The following is a 21579-nucleotide window of genomic DNA, read 5'->3' on the forward strand; positions in this document are numbered from 1 at the left end:
TCGCGTGCCCTCAGTCGTTTCCCATATACGCCACGAGGCGGAGGGTCACACACCACACTGTCTCCTGACTTTCCCAGTCTCTCACACGTGGCACCCAAGGACAACTTTCGTGTAATGCTCATCCGGCGCAAGTTAAGAAGAACGTGCGCATCTCACCCCAAAGTCACCGCCTTTCAGCAACGCCGCTAATATGAACCGATGGGGTATCGTGCGCCATACCAAAGGCCAAATGTAACGCTGACGTGGCGAGAAAAGCCAAACCAGCGCATTCTAGTATGCACTGTAGCCACCTGGCCAAAGAGAAAAAGCATTCGCTGTGTGCTAGCCTACTGTGACGAGGAAAGGAGAAGACGGTTCATTTCTCTACTCTCTGCTCTCATACTCAACAGTTGAACGTCGCTTTCTCTTCCCATTTCTTTTCGTTCTACAAAATACAACCTATCTTTTTTGCTCTCTGAAAACCCTAAAAGTTTTGCTTCACTGCGTGAGCTCCACGCAACAGGCGTCTCCGTACGAAAATAGAGTCTCAGAGTTTCAAAGGCATGAAGCTTATACACACTTGAATGTATATGTATATAATATATGATATATCTATACTCTGTGTGTGTGTGTGTGTGTGCGAATGTTGATTATACAGTGATTGAATGCTTGTTTCACACAACGGCTATTATTTATTGATTTTTTAATCAAAGGCACATTTACTTCAACACGTACCGAGCTAGAAGTGACCAGTGTGAAAGAATTTTGTTGATGCCTCTAGTCATTTATGTCATCTACATCTGGATATTGATTTATCTGTGGGTTGAATGCCTCTTAACATGTTCTTCAACCATCTGTTTGAAAGCTATGTTTTGGCTTTTGTAATCTTCTGTCGAAATCGGTCCTGATACTCCTGTTCTCTCTTTATCTCTGCATTTTGCTTGTTTATTAACTCCTGGTGGCCCATAAAATGTTGTACGAAATAACGTATGACTAATGATGGTTTGGGGGCGACTTCAAATCTTCTATATATATATATATATATATATCACCTAAAGTGAGATTTTCTTGGCGTTGAAACACTTTTAACTCCTTTTCCTTTCGTTTGAATTTTCTGTCAATAATAACAGTTTTCTCTGTGTTTCCTACTTCATTACCTTCTTTGGGCTAGTAAAATGTCAGATAATGCATCATATTGCACTTATTTACATGCACAAGAGACATTAGTATGTAGAGTTATGTGGGTTGAGATGATTTTTCTTGGCTCCCGAGCAATTACAAATCTCTTCATTCTGTTATTGTCTTTTCTAAAGAGATTTCGTGTTGCTGAAAATGGATGCAGCAATGCTGCAGCGGACGAAAAAGAGCCAAATGCTTGAAGATCATGGTGATAAGGACAGGGCATATAGATTCAAGATCCTATTACCAAATGGCACAAGCGTTTGTTTGACATTTCAAAATCCTAAGCCCACAATGCCATTTGGAGATTTCATTCAAAGGCTGGAAGAGGAATACTCTCTCACTTATAGACGATTCAGCTCAGGGAAGCGGAAAAGGGATATTGATTGGAAAGGTGGTTGCTTATTTCTTGAAGATGCCAATGATAGGAAGATAAGAGGTGAAATGAATTTCAAGAACTTCAAGCCACATGAGTGTCATATTCTAAAGCTTCATGTGAGTATAAGATGCATGAGTTCAAACTATGTTGTAATTGGTTTAGTTTCTGGATAACTTTTGGGAAATATGAAAGAACATGGAAGCATTGGTCTCTTTGGTGACGGGAAATTTGAAACTAAATTGATCTGAAATGGTTGTTTGTGTTTTTTTAAGAGGGGGGGGCCATGTTATTTGATTTCTCAACCAATTGGAAGGCTACTGTTGTGGTTGCGATCTTTTAATTTGCTTGCTTGTCGACGGAAACTATATATGTTTTTCGTACCGTAATATTTTGCTTGTTTTGTTTATGAGGTAGGATGGTTCCCATGAGAGTGCTTATACTTTTGAGGTTAGTAATATCTCTTACATTATTGTTTCCATATTACTATGTAATTTGAAAATCATAATTGAATTGCTCATTTGAAAGTTTAATGCGCTTGGTCAAAGGTTGCCATTAATTCACGATGGAGTTGTCTGGTTTGTAGAATATGTGGGATCTGACACCTGTTACTGATATACTAAAAGAATTACCAGAAGAGTACACATTTGAGACTGCTCTGGCAGATTTGATTGTAAGTTGCTTGACGTATACAGCTGAGAAAATGGATCTGGTTATTCACTTATGTGGTTAATTTTGTTTTCATTTAATTGCTTAAGTTCTGCTGCTCATAAATGCATCAGGATAATTCCCTCCAAGCTGTTTGGGCAAATGACAGGAGACATAAGAAACTTATAAGGTATGTCAATTGTAGATCCTATAATAATACAAGGTTTTTCTTTTTAATGTTGATTTGCATTATTGTCAAATCTATTGCTTCAATTGTACAACCTGGACCATGTATGCTATATGGTCTTTGATTTGTGCTTCCTAAGGAAAGCGATATATCATGGTCGAGAGATGAAGATTGACCATTATTTTTCTGATACTGTTGGGATATTCTCCTTTATGTGGTGGTTGCTTTTGTATTCTGGTCTATCATGCTGTTAGAGTTGTTTAGAGATTCTTTGCAGGCTCCTTATTAATGATTACTGATACAACCACTAACTACATGTTGAGCCATGTAATTGAAATTAAGGTTTCACTTGTTAAGTTATAGATTCGTTGAGCTCCTCGTGCAATGTCATTTGTTGCTGAAAACTAACTTTGCAATTCATCTTTCAAGTTGATAGATGTATTTGTTTGATCCTTAAATGCTACTCCATCTATTGTGCTTATATCCATTCTCTTACTCATTGTTATCCTTTATTATATCTCCATGGTTACTTTATTATTTTCCTTTTTCCCCTTTATTATTTTCAGTGTGGATGTGGCTGATGATGTGATTTCAATTTTTGATACTGGCCCTGGGATGGATGGAAGCGATGAACATTGTATAGTGAAGTGGTATTTAATTTTCCTTGAACCGTTTTATGTCTTCTCTTTTAAAATAAATTTGCTTGGGGGTTATGAGTTACAAGAGTCCAAGGCAAAAGTTTGGGTAGGAATGGTGAAAAAAGTTTTGCTAAAAATCCAATATCAAGTTTCCATATGACAAGAGAATTACAAAGGAAAGCAAAAGGACAGATACCCCAATATGTTTCATACTGTTGGAACTCATTCCTTTCAAAGATGCCTCTAAGTTTTGTTCGGGTTATTATAATGGCTTAATTGATGGCTGGTTTTTTTTTTTATATTTTATTTTATTTTAAATGTGATAGAAAATCTAACATGAATAGCCTGAAAATTTCAGTCTTGATTTGTAAACTGTATGCATTTAGTTTTGATATAGTGATGGTAAGGAATGTGAGGTTAAGCGATGAATGTGGCTGATGATGTGATTTCAATTTTTGATACTGGCCCTGGGATGGATGGAAGCGATGAACATTGTATAGTGAAGTGGTATTTAATTTTCCTTGAACCGTTTTATGTCTTCTCTTTTAAAATAAATTTGCTTGGGGGTTATGAGTTACAAGAGTCCAAGGCAAAAGTTTGGGTAGGAATGGTGAAAAAAGTTTTGCTAAAAATCCAATATCAAGTTTCCATATGACAAGAGAATTACAAAGGAAAGCAAAAGGACAGATACCCCAATATGTTTCATACTGTTGGAACTCATTCCTTTCAAAGATGCCTCTAAGTTTTGTTCGGGTTATTATAATGGCTTAATTGATGGCTGGTTTTTTTTTTTATATTTTATTTTATTTTAAATGTGATAGAAAATCTAACATGAATAGCCTGAAAATTTCAGTCTTGATTTGTAAACTGTATGCATTTAGTTTTGATATAGTGATGGTAAGGAATGTGAGGTTAAGCGTTTTATTTCCATGCTAAGAATATGATTCACATTCCTTTTAGGGGAAAGATGGGTGCTTCACTTCACAGATCTTTAAGAGAACAGGCGATCGGGGGCAGACCTCCGTACTTAACGGTAAAACTAAATCACAAATATCTTCCTGTCAAGGTTTCTGTTAGTCTTTATTTTACTTTTCCCCTTCATTTTTGGTTGAATAATTATCTAGTATGCATAATACACACATGATACATCATACATGTAGTGAAGAAGCATGCAGCTGTATTTACGTCTGTTGTATTATAGACCATGATTACCTAATTTGTGTTTAAATTTGATATATTGAGATATAAAATCTTCTGTCTACAATGTATATTTTCCAGTGGCTCTTTTGGTTATAAATATATTTTGCTCTTTTAATCAGTAAAGACATTTATGGAAGGGATTATCAAACTTGTGACCTCTACTTTAGAGCAAAGACTTTTGCATTCTTGAATTTGCCATCTTGTTTCTGACACCTTTTGTAGCATACGTCATCGGTTAGATTTTCTCTTCAATATTTTGTAGATTCGATAAAGGGCATTCTTTATTGCTAAAACAATAATTTGTAACTATATATTGAAGTTAATCATGAGAACCTTATAGCTTTATTTAGACTCTTAAGGTTGTATATCCCTCAACTGAAACAAAAAAAAGGAACTCTATTTGCAACTTCATGTATTTTATTTCCCTCTTTCAGAACTTAATATGACCCAAAAGTGAGACTCAAAGTAGTCTATGAGTTATTAGAATTTATCCATAATCTGCATGTCATTATTCTGTCTATGGTATATTCAGTACTGGCTTGGTTTCTAAAGCTCTGTTTTGTGTGTTATGTAGCCATTTTTTGGAATGTTTGGTTATGGAGGACCTTTAGCATCTATGCAATTAGGGAGGTATAACTTCTCTGATTTTCTTTTTCTTCTCAATGTGAGTTGATTTTCTGCTGAAATGGTTCCTTGAATACATCAATGATAATTTCAATGTCATGTTATAGGCATGCACTAGTTTCTTCCAAGACAAAGGACTCCAGGAAAGTGTATACATTGCATCTTGACAGAGAGGCTTTACTCACAGGGTCAAACTCTAATATTCAAAAGAAAAGAAGAGGGTCAGACTCTGATTCTAATTGGAAGGTAAAAGTGTGCGCTGCAGTTTATTTCTTTTCAGAAGGCAGTATTTGTGCTTATATTGATTTCCCTTGTTTGTTATATAATCATTTACTGGTGTGTTAATTTCTCAAACTACTAATTGTAACTGTAACTTTGATTTTAGACTGATGGTGGTATGAGGGATCCTTTAGAAGATGAAATTAGCAAAACTCCACATGGAAGCTTTACTAAGGTGGAGTCTTGCATCTTTTGTGGTTATCAAATTATTGTCTAGTTCAACTATAAAGTTATGAGTTTTCTTTGAGATATTGGTTCTTGCCTCTCTTCTTTTCTTTTCTTTTTGCATGTGAACTTGGCCAATACAATTCTGAATTACTTTTTTCACGCTTCAGTGTCTCTAGGCCATGAGCAGTAGTCACTAATCTACCTAGGTTAAGTTTGTGTACTAATGTTATTTGTGCCTTATGAATAATTTTAAGTTTTTGATTTTAATTCGATTGAATTTTAAATTTTAAATTTTGAGTTCTGCTTGACAGGTTGAAATTTTTAAACCTAAATCGAAATTGGACATATCTCAACTCCAATGCAAGCTGAAGGATATATATTTCCCATATATTCAGGTTTGATTTTACTAAATTAATAGCTTATGTTTAGGTTAAAAGGTGCCAAGTCGGCACTAACACTGTATGGACACTGTACCTCTAAAACTGCTTTGACACTACTAGGCCCAACACAACGTGTCCAAGAGGCTGCACTAGGCAAGGGCGAGCAATAGACTCCCGTCCTGCACAGACATGTTGTGGATAATGCTAAACGAATTGATACAATCATGTTGTAAATTGATGAAAATCAGAAAAACTATTTGTTGCTTTATGTGCATTTCAGTCCCTCTAATGTGACTGCAGATGCATATGGAATTCGCCTTTCAGGCAGGATCTATTCCATATACGAGGTCGACAAAAAATATATTTATTGACCATCTTATTTTCTAACTTCTACTATAATAACCTCATCCATTATCATGCTTTATTTTATCTATGTGCAGTGTGATGAAGAATCCAAATCAGGGAAGACCATAACGCCAGTAAACTTTGAGGTTTCTAATGGTCTTGTTTTTTATTATTTTTAAAAATGTTATTTCATTAATGTCTTATTTTTAATATATCCAGATGATTGAGTAGGCATCCCTGAACTGTGAGTTGTAACATGATTAGGATTTTATCAGATTATATAAGGTTTACTTGCCAGGCTTGTCTGCCTGACCGATTCTGGTAGTATTTTTTAACCCTCCAGCCAGCATCATTACAAAACTTTGATGGAATTTTTTTGAAGCAAAAAGATAAGCTTTCTTAATTTCTTTCATGTAATTTATTGAATATCTAATATGCTTTTAGATATCTAATATCAGGAGTACTGTCTTAGTGTTCATTCCTGTGCCCATCTATTGTTGAGTATATGAGCACGCACTTCTTAGTGGTACCTTAAAGTTAAGTCTTTAGATCTTTGTAAGGAATTTGTCCCCTTTAATTTCCCAGGTTAATGGTGTTGATTTAGCCGAGATTGAAGGTGGGGAAATTGCAATTACGAACGTTCATTCATGCAATGGTCCTGATTTTGTTCTACAGCTTCATTTCTCCTGTAAACAAGACAGTATGACTAAATCTCCAGGTAACGGACTAATTTCGTTCTTTGGTAAATTATCTCTTTCTTTGTTTAGAAAGAAATTATGTAATTATGCAGTTGTCAACCTCTTTTATATATTCATTCATTTATATATTATGTCTTAACTCTTAACAAAATGTCAACTCTGAGTGGCCCTTTGTCATATTTCATATATGTAGATTCGAAAGCATATATACAAGCTAATGCTCGCCTCAAGTGTGCCTATTTTCCTATGGTTGAGGTACGAACTAACTCTCTTGTTGCTGGACATTATATAAAAATACCTAATATACCCCATCCATTTATAAGCCACTTTGAGAAACCATGGATGGTATTATCAAAGTACACAACCCCACATAGTTCAACCTCCAATCTGTTTCCTACTTTCTTTCATCTTTCCTCTTTGAACCGACCTATTCTCCTCTATATCCCCACCCTCTCTTTTCTCGTCCCAAACTCCCACCATATTGCACGTGCATCTTTGTGTGCGCCCTTCTTGTACATAACTTATGTTTTACTACATTGTGAAAGTTTATGAAATTGTTCATCACAGGGAAAAGAGAATATTGAGAAAATTTTGGAGAGGTTAGAATCTGATGGATGCGGAACCTCGGAAAACTTTGAAACCTATAGTCGTGTCTCTATTCGGAGGCTTGGTCGCCTACTTCCAGATGCTCGCTGGGTAGGCATTTAGTTTTCCTGAACTAATTGTTTTGTTTGCATAAATTGTTCTCTCAAAATACATTAGAAATAAATAGGTTTACAATCAGAAAGAGAGATACTAAGTTTTGGTCTTTTTGGTTGAACTATTATATGTTTTCACTAATTATTGTCACATGTGCACACTGAAACTGTTGTCTGGAAATACATCATTGGCCTATTTCCTAATAGCTAAAGCTTTTGAAGTCCAATGGTTGTTTGACAAAAATATGCCCGATCTAATGGGGCTTTTGAAATATGCATCTGATTGCTTATGTAGCTACCATTGGTCACTTCCCTAATTGGCTGACCTTTGAGGGAGTCCTTGTACATTAATCCCAAAAAGCTCAATATACAGACAAAAGTTGAGTTGGACTAGTGTGTTTCTGTATTGCATTTATGTGCTTAAATGTTTGATGAATGTTTTAGATGTTGACAAGCTTTATATATCTCCATGAGAGGCTTTCCTTTTATTTAGTATTATTATCCCAACACACAATTTGGAGGAATGTTCGTTCATTTGAGGATGTGGTTGATTTTTTCCTTTTGAGATGCAACCGTTATTTGTTCTAATGGTGTCTTTTTATCTGATATACCATAGGCCCGGCTTCCGTTCATGGAATTCAAGCAAAAAAAAGGAGATAAGGCAGACTTGTTGAAAATATGTTGTTTGAGAGTTAAATGCTTTATCGGTACGCCAGTTCTCTTCCTGAACATTTTCTTGTCATTCTTTTGGAATTCTTCTGTTTTGTAAACATGCCTGAACAAAAATGTCGTGGTTGCAGAGACTGACGCTGGTTTCAATCCAACACCATCTAAGGTAAATGCTATATATTTGCGTGTGTTAGGAAAAATATTTTCGAGTCTGCCTGTGACCACACCATTGAATTTTTTTTTTTTTTGGGTTGAAAAACAATCCTTCTCATTTATGGAAATTTCTTGAGTATTTTGATATTTCCCCCTTCTCCCTCTTTTTGCCTGTTTGCTTTAGTTCGTGCAAATAACAGATTTTAGATAGTTATATTAGCTGGTTGGTTGGCGCAGACTTATTACTGATAACTTATTGATAGAAGGTCAAACATGTATCATCGTTGTTATCTTTAGTTCTGGGTGGCGTGGGTATTCTTTTCAGGCCTTGCCATTTCCTTCAATGAGTAAATATTTGCTGTGTTACACCTAACTGATCAATGATCATTGGGTTTGAGACGTTGAGGCCATTTGATATTACTTTACAGTTCCACAAAAGACATCTGGGTGATTTTACTTGTCTGCAGAAAGCATAATTTATACACACACATGGAGCTGAGCAAATGGAAAGCATATATTATGTCTGGTTAGCTGGTTCCAAACCAACTATAAATGATATACTGATCAAATGCATTGTTAATCACAGACCAATCTAGCACACCATAGTCCTTTTACCACTTCACTGAGGAACTTAGGCAATCAGCCTCTTGAGAATGAAAAAGGTGATCTTTATTTATATGTAATAAATATGAAACTATCTATTTTGATTAGTCTGCATTCTCTGTTTGTTATTGTTCTAAATCTGATTGTTTTCATTTCCGTAGATGTCAGAATTAAAATATATAGAGATGGAAACCATTTAACTCTTTCTCAACTAAAGAAGGAGTATGAGGATTGGATTCTTCAAATGCATGAGCGATATGATGATGAAGCTCACTGTGGTGAAGATCAACCTGTTCTTGTTGTCAGTCCTGCAAACAAAAAGGCACTTCGCATTTCATCCGAAGGTAGGTGTAAAAGGAGAAGCTGCTTGATTTCATGATGCAGTGTGACATAAAATTTGAATATTTGTTTGCACGAGTTCCTATTTATTTAATGCAATTCTTCTCATTTTTAACTTTAATCTAATTGAATCACATGTTTGTTAATCATATAACTTTTTTCTCTTAAATTGTAGTTGCAAGGGTTCATAAATCTCTAAAGAGGAAAGGAGTGACCTGGAAATGCGGCCAGAAAATCAAACTTTTAAGGGGAGCATGTGCTGGGGTTCATAACAACAATGTCTATGCCACAATTGAGTATTTTTTGCTTGAAGGTCTCGAAGGTGACCCTGGTGGTAAGTAATGTTCCTAATAACATGTGCAGGCATGAAGCTTGAATATCCTTTTAACATTTTCTTATGTGACGTTCTTATTGAAATATAATCCACGTGCTCATAGCTTCCATAATTTTGTTCTGACATGCTTAAGGATAATTAGATTTTTCTGGATATCTTCTACAATGCAATTATTTTGGTCAGTTTTAAGTCCCTGACCTTTTGTTTTGGTTTTTTTTTTCTTTCTAAACAGGGGGGGCTCGAATTATTTGCAGGTGCGGTTTCTTGTGCATTTTCTTCTGTAATCTTTCTTTTATGTAACCTGCACACTTGATTCATAAAAAATCATTTGGCTTGACTGGCATACATCTGTTATTGCTATTGTTTTTGTAAGGCCATTAAGTCTGTCAGTTGACAAGGGATGCATCCTTAAAATAAATGACGGGGATACGAGTTTAGATATTCGTGACTCCTTATCTGTACCTGTCAGTGTGATTGATTCTGGGAAGGTTTGCTTCTTATTTTATTTTAACATCTTGTTTCTCACCTTTGTTCTTTTGGAGAAAAAAAGATGGTGTTTTGTTTTCCTTCGGTATTGTAGCTGACCGTTTTACTGAATTTTGAGCTATTGGCATCAGTGTTTAGCTGTTGAAAGTAATGAATGGGATAACCAGCTCGAGAAACAACGCCAGAAATCTCCTTCTACAATTGATCTGCTGGATGTAGAAGAATGTCAGGAGTTGGGGGTTGATGGGGTTAGTATATTTCTGGATTTCTTTTCTTTTCTTTATTCTTAATTTATGCTTGAATTATTTGGTTCACGTCACAAGAATGAGGAAGATATTAAAGGCCAAAAGTGAGATATGTGGATGACGTAAAATTGATTGGATATAAACTGATGTCGAAGATATTCTAAGATAGGCCTGAATGATGAAAACTGGTCCATGTGACCAAGTAAAGGGTGAGGATTCAGTTGAGTTGAGATGAGTATATGTGTATTTCATTGTTGACAATCATTATTCTCTGTTTAAAATAAAATAGACTTTTAATTTACTTTTCACCATCGTCTTGATCATCAAATAGAAATTTATTCAAGTAAAACGTAAATTAATGTTTCCTTTCAGGCATTGCCTGTGGATGCCCCAGCTGGAAAAGTTCCTCCAGAAGTAATTGTGGCTGTTGTTCGTCCTGCCAGTTATGTCTCTTCTTGTGCGTCAAAGACCCTTGACCAGAAATATATTGCTAGAACTAATTTAAAAATGTTTATGGAAGTTGAGTTCAGAAGTGATGCTGAGGGTCTTCGAAATGTTCGCGACATTTCGGCATGTGCAGTACCTGAGCCACGTAAAGGAATTCAAGGGTTATATATCTTTCCACTTAAATCCAAGTACCCAGCTTTATTTCAAACTTCTGGTGTCTATACATTTTCATTCCATCTGGTAAGTAATATTTGGCAACCTGTCTTATATTTTTGTTCATTTTTTAATGTGTTAAAATTGTAATTTGTTTCTGATCATTTTATATTTGTACTTGTTTACAAGACTGAGTCAAATTGTAAGCATGTTGAGAAAAGAGTATTGATCAAGCAAGCTCCAATAGTGGAGTATAAAGAGATCCAATTCACTTGTCCAAATGGAAAGGTATTGCTTCTCCAAGATATATCTCACCTTCATCAAGTAGAAAACTTAAAGGTACCAGTTGTGATAATGAGAAGATGCAGAAATAAATGCAGTTTTGAATTAATAGATAATAAGTTTCATATTTTTAGCACAGATGTACCGTAGTAAGTTTATCTTTCATATCAAATCAAGATCCAAAAGTGGAGCATGGAAAAAAATGCACTTTTAAATCGTTTATAGGCAGCCTGAAGTTTATATTTTGTATCTGCCACATTGACAATGACGGGCGTTAATTTTTATGTTCAGGCTCCCGTAATTGGGACTCCAAAAATGGAGTTTGATGAGATTCAGGTTCAGTCTTCGCATGGCAAGGTTTTGCCTCTCCAGGATTCCTCTTCAATTCAACAAGTAGGAAACTTAATGGTATTAATTGTGATTGCACCGTTAATTTAGTAATATGTAACCTGAAGTTTATATCTTGTATTTACCTCCATCCACAATGACATGGCTAGTTTTTTATGTTCAGGTTCCTGTAATGAAAGCTCCAAAAGTGGAGTATGATGAGAGTCCAATCCCTTGCCCAAATGAAAAGATTTTTCTTCTCCAAGATTCCTCTTCCCTTCCACAAGCACAAAACTTGGAGGCATCAAATGTGAATAAGGAGAAGGTGTGGAAACAAATACAGCTTTAAATTACTTATAGATGAAGTGAAGTCTTGTATCATGGATGTACCATCATAGTTCATCTATTGTATGATCCAGATCCCATATCAAGTATTTGAGCTCTCATTAGCCCAAATATGCGTATGTCTCTTCATTGAAATGTCCAGCTTATTTGCTTAATGCAATAATCAAGCAGATTTGGAAATCTTGCCTTAAACAATTCCTTTCTATTCTTGACTTTGCTTCTTATCCCTCCAGGAATTGGAGAAAGACCTTCACCAAAGTGGAATGCAGATTGGAGATATGGAAAAAAATTTGGATGCGCTTAATAAGGAGAAGGCAGTAATTGAGCAAGATATATATGTTGTGCAAGGTTTTAATTTACTTATATGATTTTATTGGTTTTTCCTTCTTTGGTTGGCATAAATGTGGCGTTTTAAAACCTGTCCTATTTGAAGGAGATTTTCCTGTACCAAAATGCGTTTTCTTGCTTTACCTTACTTTGCTTGTTGACCACTTCATACATCTTTGGAATATAATTTCTCAATTTCAAACTTCAAATTATCTCTTCATCCAAGGATCTTTCGTTTTGTTCAGTTTTCTTTTATAATATTTCCCATGCTAAGTTTTTCATTTTACCTTTATAATGACTAAACAAATAACGTACTTACGAAAATGCTTGTGTATATTTTGGTTCATGCTGGCAGCTTCTGTTGAACGTTGCAATTCAGATTACTGTTCCATGAAAGCAGAATTGAAACACCGCATAGAAAGCATGAGCCACACTGCAGCTTCTACACTCTGTAACCTTTTAAGAGTTCCATCCCAAGAGTTGAGCAATGATTTCATGGGAGGCGTGATCGGTTTGGTGGCTTTACTTGGTAGTACTGGGAGCAGTGAGCTTAGCAGGTCTACTATCCCCCCTTTACCTTTTTCGTTTTCCAGTCTTCAAGTAAAGAAGAATATTTGTTTATTCTTCTGCTTTTTGTTTATATATTCACCTGTATGCAGGATATTATCTGAGTACTTGGGTGAAGATCAAATGCTTGCTGTTGTCTGTAGATCCTTTGCAGCTGCTGTTGCTCTTGAGAAGTATGAACACAATGGGGAAGTTGATTCTAGGCATGCTCTTTATGCAGCAGCAGCTAAGCTTGGGAGATCCATAAATGGCCGGTTTCTTGTTATAAGCCTTGAAGATATACAGTAACTTCCTAATTTCAATTCGTCATTTTTGGAATTAGAATTACTTTTCCTTTGCGGCAATGCATTTTTTTCCCAAACAAAAAAGGGTCCAAAAGGGAAAAATAATAACACTCTGGAATGCTTTCTTGTGCAATTTGAGACGTGAATTTGAAAATTGTATTGCAGGCCTTACACAGGTGATTTTGATGGTGGTGACCCTCAAAGGAAGCTGGCCTTGCCATATCCTATCTTGCCAAGTGGAAATACTCCGGATGGTTTCTTGGGGTATGCAGTTAATATGGTTGACCTGGATGAGCATCATTTACACATGACGACAGCTGCAGGCCATGGTCTTCGGCAGACATTGTTTTATTTTCTTTTTGGGGAGCTCCATGTTTATAAAACTAGGCAAGACATGTTAGCTGCTCGTGCTTGTATCAAACATGGTGCTGTATCTCTGGATGGTGGGATTTTAAGACAAACAGGAGCAGTTTCTCTCGGATATGGGTAGCTCTCTCTCTCTCTCTCTCTCTCTCTCTGCAATCTGAGAGTGTGCATTGCTTGTTAATGTTTCAAAAGTGTTTTTTTTTGTTGTCCAACAAGACCTTTTGTTCATTGCCCTTCAGGAATCCTGAAATCTGTTTTCCTGTCTTGCGGAGTGTTGCGGTAATGAAGAAGAAGATTGAAATATACAAGGAAACGATGAGCGCGGTCATTGCTGCCATAGAGGAATTTACCAAAGACCATCAGAAAGCGTTAAAGAAATTCCGCAAGAAAAACAAGAAGTGGCACGAGCTTGCAACAGTGAAGGAGCGTCGGCTTATTAAGACTACCTAGTGCAGTGCAATATAGAATAGATGAGAAATGAAGAGCCTCTTTCTAGTTTCTAGGTAGTGCTCATTTATGTATATTGACATGATAAGAAAATACTTGTCTCCTTTACTTTCAGCACAATCACATTTTGACATGTGTTTAGTGAATTTTGTGTGTTTTTGATGAATTTTTTTTTGCACGTGTCAAACTGTAATTTGTCTTCCATAAAAGGAGAAAACAACATGATATCATCATCCTAGTTTCTCATTCATACATGAAGTGATCAAAATCAATAATGAAGTAACGATGACAAGATCTGTGGACGCTGTTGCATCATCATAAAGTAATGGTATTGGCATGGACAAGAAGTGTGTCTAATATAATTTCGGTTTATTATTTTATATGATGAATTTATATAAAAACATTAAAATGATTTAAAAAGTAAAGTGATTTCGACAATGGGGTCTTGGCTCTCGCACGCACGGGCACGGCATCATGGGCTTCGAACCGCGCACCACTAGCCTTTATGCCAACAACTCTATTCGTAATCTAGTTTCCAGACCCTTTGATCAAGTGGGTCTAACCATAGTGAGCGGCCCTTTTGATCAAACGGTCGTTGCTTCCGGACGGAGAATCGGGCCCACTACAACCCAATTTATGTTTCAGAAACCACAAGGAGGTCAATGAAATTTTAGATTCTTAATAACCAGGGAGACCAGCTGGAGTTGGAGAGAGGCATACAGAGTGAGAGCGGGTGAGAAAAGAACCAGAAAGATGTTCCAACCAAACAACCAGGTGAGTCCCTCTCTGATTTTAACTCTCAGCCCTCTCTTTGATTGGTGGCCGAGAAAATGCAAGAAAATACTGGGTATATTTTAGGTTGTAAAGTTCCAAACCATATTTTATTTTCTTCTCGCTTGAAGCATTTTTTTAGCTACCCAATGGCCCACACAGCATTAGGTGTTGGTAATTCAAATGCATGTCGTTGTTCTCTTCGCCATTGTTTTTCGATGCTTTGAATTGCCAAGAAAGTAAACTTCAATTCTGTGGTGAATGCAATTCTCTGATTTTTCAACAGCTTTTCGTCACTGGGTTTAGTTAAATTTTCTCAATTGTTTGCACTAGAATTCATTTTTCCGTCACTTTGAGTTTCCACTAGGGAAAAGAAAGAATGGAAAATCAACATGCAACTAAGCATTTTTGTCCTTGGAAGAAGTACTATGAAATTGGTAGTTTTCTGTGGAAGGTAGTCCTTCATAATTGCTTGAATTAAGTTCTCAAATTGAATCTTTAGAGGCAATTGCATTTTGTAGCCTAAAAGTGCTGTCTTGAATTGTGTAAATCTTTTGGGGCGTCCGAGGCATTAGTGTTCTAAAACTTTTGCTAGTTGACTAAATTTTCCCTGTAGAGACTGCCACTAATTTAAGAAGTTGAGGCACTTGCTGTTGTGGTGAGTGAATATGTTTACAGCCTTTTCTTGTTGGCTTGAAACCACTTGTTACTGGAGAGCAATGATTTTTGCAACATATTTAGCATTTAGAAAGTCTTTTTCTTTTGGAAACTTATTTGTATTTCCATGAATTCATTAGTGAGTGGAGACGACTTCTTAGTTGTGATCATTTTAGCATGCCTAGTAAACAGTCAAGAAGAAAGGTTTACCACCTAATTACCTTATTTCCTCTATGAGAGAGAAATTAAATTAAGGAGCCCGCTAATATTGGAAAAACTACAACTAGGGTTAACCAAAGAAAATAATTCATGGTAAAAACAAGATAAACTTGGACCAGAAAAACCCATGCCCAAAATAACCTAGGTTCTTGCGTCCTCGTGTCTGCCTGTATTTTTTATGCTAATTAATCTTCCTTTTGCAGATTTCAGATCATACAAAGTCATTATCTATTCAAGATTCAACAGCATTGATGCAAGTGGACGAAAAAGAAACTAGTCTAGTTATGAAGGATGGGATGCAAAATGGAGGATTCGCGCAAGCAGAATCCATCATCTACTACACTAAGGTTGTACAAGAACCTATGCTGGAGACCATTTATATTTTGATATACCATGCATGTCGCTAATATATAGTGGATATTTCACTTACATTTGCTTTTGAAGTAATTAATTAGCCATAACAAAATTTTAAATTTTCAATATTTTTGTTATTCATGATTTTGGTCATTTTTTGCTAGAGGATCCTTTTTTGAGCGGGGATGGATCATACTAACTAACTTTTCAAAGAACTAATCTATACAGAAACTTCAAGATGATTTACAAATGATGGGGATGAAAATTAAACAGCATGAAGACAACATAAAACTTCTGAAGTCTCAGAGAAACAAATTAGATGACTCTATTCTCGATTTGCAAGGTAAAATTTCTTCTTCATCTACATTGCATTAGTGATGTAAATAAATTCATTTCAAAACACGCGAACTAAAAAGGTGAAATAAATAAACACCCTGTTTGCAATACATTGCTCACTATTTTATTTGTTTCCATAATTTTTTCCACTGAAGAGTTTCCTTTCAGTTATTCTAGGGAAGTATCATACCTCAACTGCATCTAAAATCGAAAATGAAGACCATTCCCACTGTAAAAGTGAGGAGGAAACAACCAAAAAGATTCTTCAGCGTGAGAAGTCTGCTGCAGGCATTTTATGGCAGTTGAAAACTCGTCATGGCACTCAGGCTGCCCATCTTACCTTGACCAAGGATGTCCTGGGTATTGTTGCAATGCTTGGCAAAGTAGAGGATGATAATCTTAGCAGGTCGAAATTCTCATATTTTTTGTTTTCCTTATTTCTCAAGTTGTGAAGTTGTGCATTAGCCATAACCTCATAAGTAGGGTTGTGTGTGTGTGCGCGAATGTCCGTGCATTTTACTACTAGTCCTGTGATTTTGAGTAGTGAGGGGTGAGTTTAGGTGCCATAGTTCTGCCATGTTTTTTTAGTTGTAGGGAGTTTGAAGTAAAAGAGATGGGGTTTTTACTTACCAGGTGTAAATGGAACCCACTAATTCAGGGTCATTTTGGAATGAGTACATTGACAACACCTGGCCATAAAGATGTTTCTAATCCGCCCCCTCTCTGGCTCTTTCCTTCCCAACCTTATCCACCTTGTCTACTTAGGCCTATAACTAGACCTAGTTTTTATTAACTTATTTGGAATGTGCAGGCTTTTATCAGAATACTTAGGAATCGATACTATGTTGTCAATTGTCTGTAAGACTTATGAAGGTGTCAAAGCTTTAGAAACGTATGACAATGAAGGCTGCATAAAGAAAAGTTCTGGTCTTCATGGGCTTGGTGCTTCTATTGGAAGGACATTAGAAGGCCGTTTTCAGGTCATTTGTCTTGATAATTTAAGGTATGTGTTGTATTGGTGGTGAATTTGTAAACTTTATTGTATCAGCTATGTAATCAAAATATTTTTTTTCTTCTTCTTCTGCAGACCATATGCTGGTGAATTTGTACCTGATGACCCACAGAGGAGGCTTGATCTTCTGAAGCCAAGGTTACCTAATGGGGAATGCCCACCCGGTTTTCTTGGTTATGCAGTAAATATGATCCATGTGGATAGCACAAGCTTATTTTGTGTCACAGCTAGTGGGCATGGCCTGAGAGAGACTCTATTTTATAACCTCTTCTTTCGCTTGCAAATATATAAAACAAGGGCAGATATGGTTCCTGCACTTCCTTGTATAAGTGATGGAGCCATTTCTTTAGATGGCGGGATGATTAGGTCAACTGGTGTGTTTTCTCTTGGCAACCGGTAAGAAGCTCTGCCAACAAATGAAATAAAAATTTATTTCTAACTACGTATGATATTGAATTCGTTATTTTACAGCCTTTTGGAATTTTCAACACACTTAAACTAATTAAGAGATAACTTGTTTACTGTCTAGATATTGTTGTTATTTGTCTATGGGAACAGGAGTTTTTGCCTCCACATCTTAGTTTTAAAACTTATCTGATGTTAGGGAAGATGTAGATGTGAGATTTCCTAAACTGTCAGTGACATCAAGCCTACCCGAAACCTATCTTGATTCTGAAAGACAAATCAATGAGTTGAAGTGGAAAAAAGAAAAAATGCAGGAAGATATGAAGAGAGAACAAGCATTATTGGACAACGCGAAGTTCAATTTTGACAGAAAGAAGCAAGATTTTCTGAAATTCCTGGCTGATAGCTCATCATATGCAACTCAGGTAACACCCGTAACATATTTTAACTAACAATGAATTGCAGTACAATTGCACAAGTTACTTGCAATGTGGCTTCAGTTGACCCGAAAAACAGAAGAAATTATTTGACTAATGCTGGATTCTATGATAAATTTTTTGGCAGAATCAAACCTGTTTTTATACCATTAATATTAAATTTATTTAGATAACGGGTACTGCATTAAATCAGTAAACTTACCATTGCACTAGAGAGTACCCCCACGCCAGTGTTGAATAGTTAATCATCTGTGTAGTTTGTTTGATTTCCCTGCCTAGGGAATGAGTTTTTAATTGTGGTCCTTATTTATAATGGCAGCATCAATTTCAGGCAGCAGCGCAAAGCCGAGTGACCTCAAGGTGAGAACTGACGAGTACACGAGGCACCAGCAGACCATATAGAAGGGAAGGGAGAGCCTTGAGCACGTTGCTTAGTTGAGCGTCTGGCTGAGAGTCATGTTTTTATCTCTTTGTTTTATGAAGCCAGAAAATTGTAGTGGGAAAAACAGAGATGCATTTTGCTAAGTTAAGTGAGGGGCTCGTGTTGTTCAAGTTTGGGCTTTGTAGAAGCAGAATTAAGATTTAAGGAACTTTCGGTTCGGTGGATAAATTGTATGCATCAAGGGCTTTCAACAGCCTTGAATTTGCTTAACCAAATGTACAATAATATGATATCATTGACAAAAACAAACCAAGTTGTGCATCTTATTTGTGGGTCATTCAAAATTCAAAATTAAACGGGCTTTTGTCTAAAAAATAAGGTCCAATCAATTTTATTTTTATTTTATGAAATTTACATGTAAATACTAGTAGCTAGCCCATTAATTTTCCAAGCCCATACACAAACCATCAAACCCTCAGCAACTTGAACAGGCAAAGCAAAGCAATGTCCATTTCTCGTCTTCACTCGTCAGTCTTCATTTTCAATTTTGATCTCCCACCGGTCACTACTCTGCCTCATTCTCTCTGACACGGCGGCGTCACGAAACCAGGTGAGCTAGTTACTCTCTTTCTAATTCTTCATTGCTTATTGTGTTGCCTCGTTCTCTCATTTTTTGTTTTATTTGATTCACGATCGAAGATGTGGGTATGATTGATTTAGGGTTCTATCAAACGCAAACGTTCAGTATTCCTTCGTTTCATTCTCGTTGTTTTTTCTACTGTAAAAATTTCAAGCTCGAAGTAAAACCCTAATTGCTGTTTGGAGATAATGGAAATGAAAATTTAATTACTCTTGTTAGGTTTGCTAACTGTAGAAAGCAGCTATTTGATGATCCATGAATACATAAGGAAGCCAAGCGCCATTTGATTGTATACAAGAACACTGGCTCTTTTATTTCTCCTGTTTTGGTGATTTTAGATTCACATGTTAAGTTCCAGCTTCAACATTGTTAACAAGGCATTTTGTTTCAGAGTGCCTGCTCACTTAACCAGTGTTCCAAAAATCGGCCTAGGTAGCCTGGGCCAATTACTCCTCTAGGTTCCGATTACTCCTCTAGGCGCTAGGCCTCGGCCTACAGACTAGCGATTTTTGGAACATTTTAATCAGCTAGATATAGATTTTTAATGTAGCAAAGCTGATACATTGCATGTTTTGCCACTCAAGAAGATATAGATCACTCTATTAGGATATACAATCTAACCAAGGCTTATCTGGTTTTCATGTATGGTTATCATTTTTGTTTTGTTTGCTTCTTTAGGATATGGGTCATATAGTATGAAAGAATTGACACATGTTTTCAAATATTTTTAAACAAATGGGGTCAAAACACAATTATTGAAACTGTGTTTTAGGCAAAACTTAAAAAACAAATATGGATCAAACTTAAAATTTTAAAACATCATTTTGTAAGACCCATCCTCTTCTCTCGACTGAGGCTAGGTTTCCTCACATATTCACTCCTTTCGGTGGCTTACCATCGTCTTCTTCCCCTTGAACGACGCAGCGACGCCATCCTTTCTCCTCCACGCCATTGTCTTCTTCGCATCAGTCACCACCAGCAGCCAATGACACCATAGTATTCTTCTCCTCCACTCCACAGTCCATCGACACCATCTCTCTTTACTGCTCCTCACTGCTCACACGAGTCAACGACTGCAGGAGGTATTTTTGGTTTAAAGAAATGAAATTATCTTACTTGCTGTTTGAATCTTTTTTCAATTAGATTAGGCTCTGTTTTTAATTGGGTTGGGTTAATAGCATCTGGAATTTGATTTATTAATTGGGTAGCTTAATTAATCTAAATTCTTGGTTGCTGTTTGAAATATGGTTTATTATTTGGGTAGGTTTATTACCTTGCTGTTTGGATAGTTTTTAAATTAGATTTAGGCTCTGGTGTTGGTTCATAATGTGTTTATTAATTGGAATTTGGTTCATGATGAATGTGTGCATATGGAATTTTGTTTATTAATTTTAACTTGAGATCATTTATGTTTTATTGTGTGTTGCAATAATATTATATATATATGTATTATTATAAATACTGCCATCATCAATTTATCATTATTCCCTTGAGAGTTTGCTGATATATAATTGTATTCTCTCCTTCTGTGGTCTGGCAGAGAACCCGAAAGAGTACATCAATGGCAGGCCAAGCTGCAAAATCTGTGGCAAAGACAATTGGAGGGTACCAGTACCCATGGCGCGAGAAGTTGGCTAAACACAGCTCCGAGCTATCCAAGGGTGTGTGGGGTTACTGGCATCTAGGGGCATGGAAGCCGCTTGGAATCAGTGCTCGTCATCGAGCTAAAATTAGAAGGGAAGTGCTCCTCGCGGGACAGGATTGGCCATATGATCCAGCAAGGAAAGAAATGAGAACCAAGAGGAAAGGGCACAAAGTTGACAGGATAGCTGCAGAGAAACGGGAAAACACTGCCAAGTTGATGGTGAAGATGCCACAAATGTTACTTGATTACAAGAAGCGCGTGTGGGAGAAGAGGATGAAGGAAGAAGAGAAGAACAAAAGCTGATCTTGTGTGAAATGCTGCTTTGTTTTGAAGTCGTCCTTGTTTTGGTTGAATGATGTTGGTGTACTTTGTCTGTGTTAAATGTTTGCAAGAACCACTAGAAGATATGTTTGCATCATCACTTCACTAGTATACGTGCCAGCATTTTGTTGTGTTGGCTATTGTCTTCTTTTGGTGTAAAATTTACCCCTTTTTTAATCTTTCTTGCAATTGTTTCCAGTATACTTTTTAAGTAGAATATGGGCACCTTGCTTTGTTCCAAAACAAAACCGGCTACCAATTTGAGAGAATTTTTTACGTGTTAACCCAAAACAAAAGAAGACGTCTTTTGTTTTTGTTTTTTCGCAAAAAAGAAGACGTCTTCAACAGAGATGTCAAGTTGGCTAGTAAATCTAATTGCAAGAGAAACAGTACCTTTGGGCTGGATTCAATTCATACACTGCCAAAACTATAAAATGGCAATAAGTATATAAAAATAAAAAAAATAAAAAAGAGAAAGAAGGTTCCACCGAGATTTGAACTCGGGTTACTGGATTCAGAGTCCAATGTCCTAACCACTAGACCATGGAACCAGTTGTTCATACGGCTTAAAGTTTGGTATATATAGTAACTGGCTGACATTAAGAGTCAAAGATTCCAATCCGAGGA

General features: G+C 36.4%; 2 protein-coding genes and 1 non-coding gene across 4 annotated transcripts; 2 read left to right on the plus strand and 1 right to left on the minus strand.

The window, feature by feature from the left end:
* LOC18785803 lies at nt 327-18718 on the plus strand. The gene is made up of 40 exons (XM_020557462.1): nt 327-540; nt 1322-1653; nt 1952-1984; nt 2121-2207; nt 2317-2372; nt 2936-3019; nt 3968-4040; nt 4782-4837; nt 4939-5077; nt 5217-5285; nt 5590-5673; nt 6099-6149; nt 6589-6721; nt 6895-6956; nt 7269-7397; nt 8016-8106; nt 8200-8234; nt 8808-8883; nt 8986-9168; nt 9339-9497; nt 9730-9751; nt 9871-9985; nt 10115-10231; nt 10601-10915; nt 11018-11116; nt 11402-11518; nt 11622-11762; nt 12016-12130; nt 12465-12666; nt 12769-12960; nt 13126-13446; nt 13566-13775; nt 14445-14547; nt 15624-15767; nt 16003-16117; nt 16279-16516; nt 16922-17113; nt 17198-17518; nt 17727-17952; nt 18284-18718. The coding sequence occupies exons 2-40, from the start codon at nt 1324-1326 to the stop codon at nt 18326-18328; spliced, it is 5280 nt and encodes a 1759-aa protein (XP_020413051.1). The 5' UTR covers nt 327-540; nt 1322-1323; the 3' UTR covers nt 18329-18718.
* On the plus strand, nt 18811-21195 carry LOC18785996. Of its 2 annotated transcripts, XM_020556548.1 has the most exons (3): nt 18811-18956; nt 19911-20068; nt 20527-21195. In XM_020556548.1, the coding sequence occupies exon 3, from the start codon at nt 20548-20550 to the stop codon at nt 20932-20934; it is 387 nt and encodes a 128-aa protein (XP_020412137.1). In that variant the 5' UTR covers nt 18811-18956; nt 19911-20068; nt 20527-20547; the 3' UTR covers nt 20935-21195. The 2 variants fall into 2 exon arrangements, with proteins under 2 accessions (XP_020412137.1, XP_020412138.1); XM_020556549.1 differs by lacking the exon at nt 19911-20068.
* On the minus strand, nt 21432-21503 carry TRNAQ-CUG. The gene has a single exon. It is a non-coding gene; the product is annotated as a tRNA-Gln (tRNA).

This window comes from Prunus persica, chromosome G2, assembly GCF_000346465.2.
Source record: "Prunus persica cultivar Lovell chromosome G2, Prunus_persica_NCBIv2, whole genome shotgun sequence".
In the NCBI taxonomy this organism is placed as follows: Eukaryota; Viridiplantae; Streptophyta; class Magnoliopsida; order Rosales; family Rosaceae; genus Prunus; species Prunus persica.

Bases quoted from the DNA above. Each gene is read 5' to 3' on its own strand.
- LOC18785803 (XM_020557462.1), top strand. From the start codon at position 1,324: ATGCTGCAGCGGACGAAAAAGAGCCAAATGCTTGAAGATCATGGTGAT. The intron at 10,916-11,017 runs GTAAGTAATATT...CTTGTTTACAAG, and splicing joins ATACATTTTCATTCCATCTG to ACTGAGTCAAATTGTAAGCA. The intron at 11,519-11,621 runs GTATTAATTGTG...TTTTATGTTCAG, and splicing joins AACAAGTAGGAAACTTAATG to GTTCCTGTAATGAAAGCTCC.
- LOC18785996 (XM_020556548.1), top strand. From the start codon at position 20,548: ATGGCAGGCCAAGCTGCAAAATCTGTGGCAAAGACAATTGGAGGGTAC.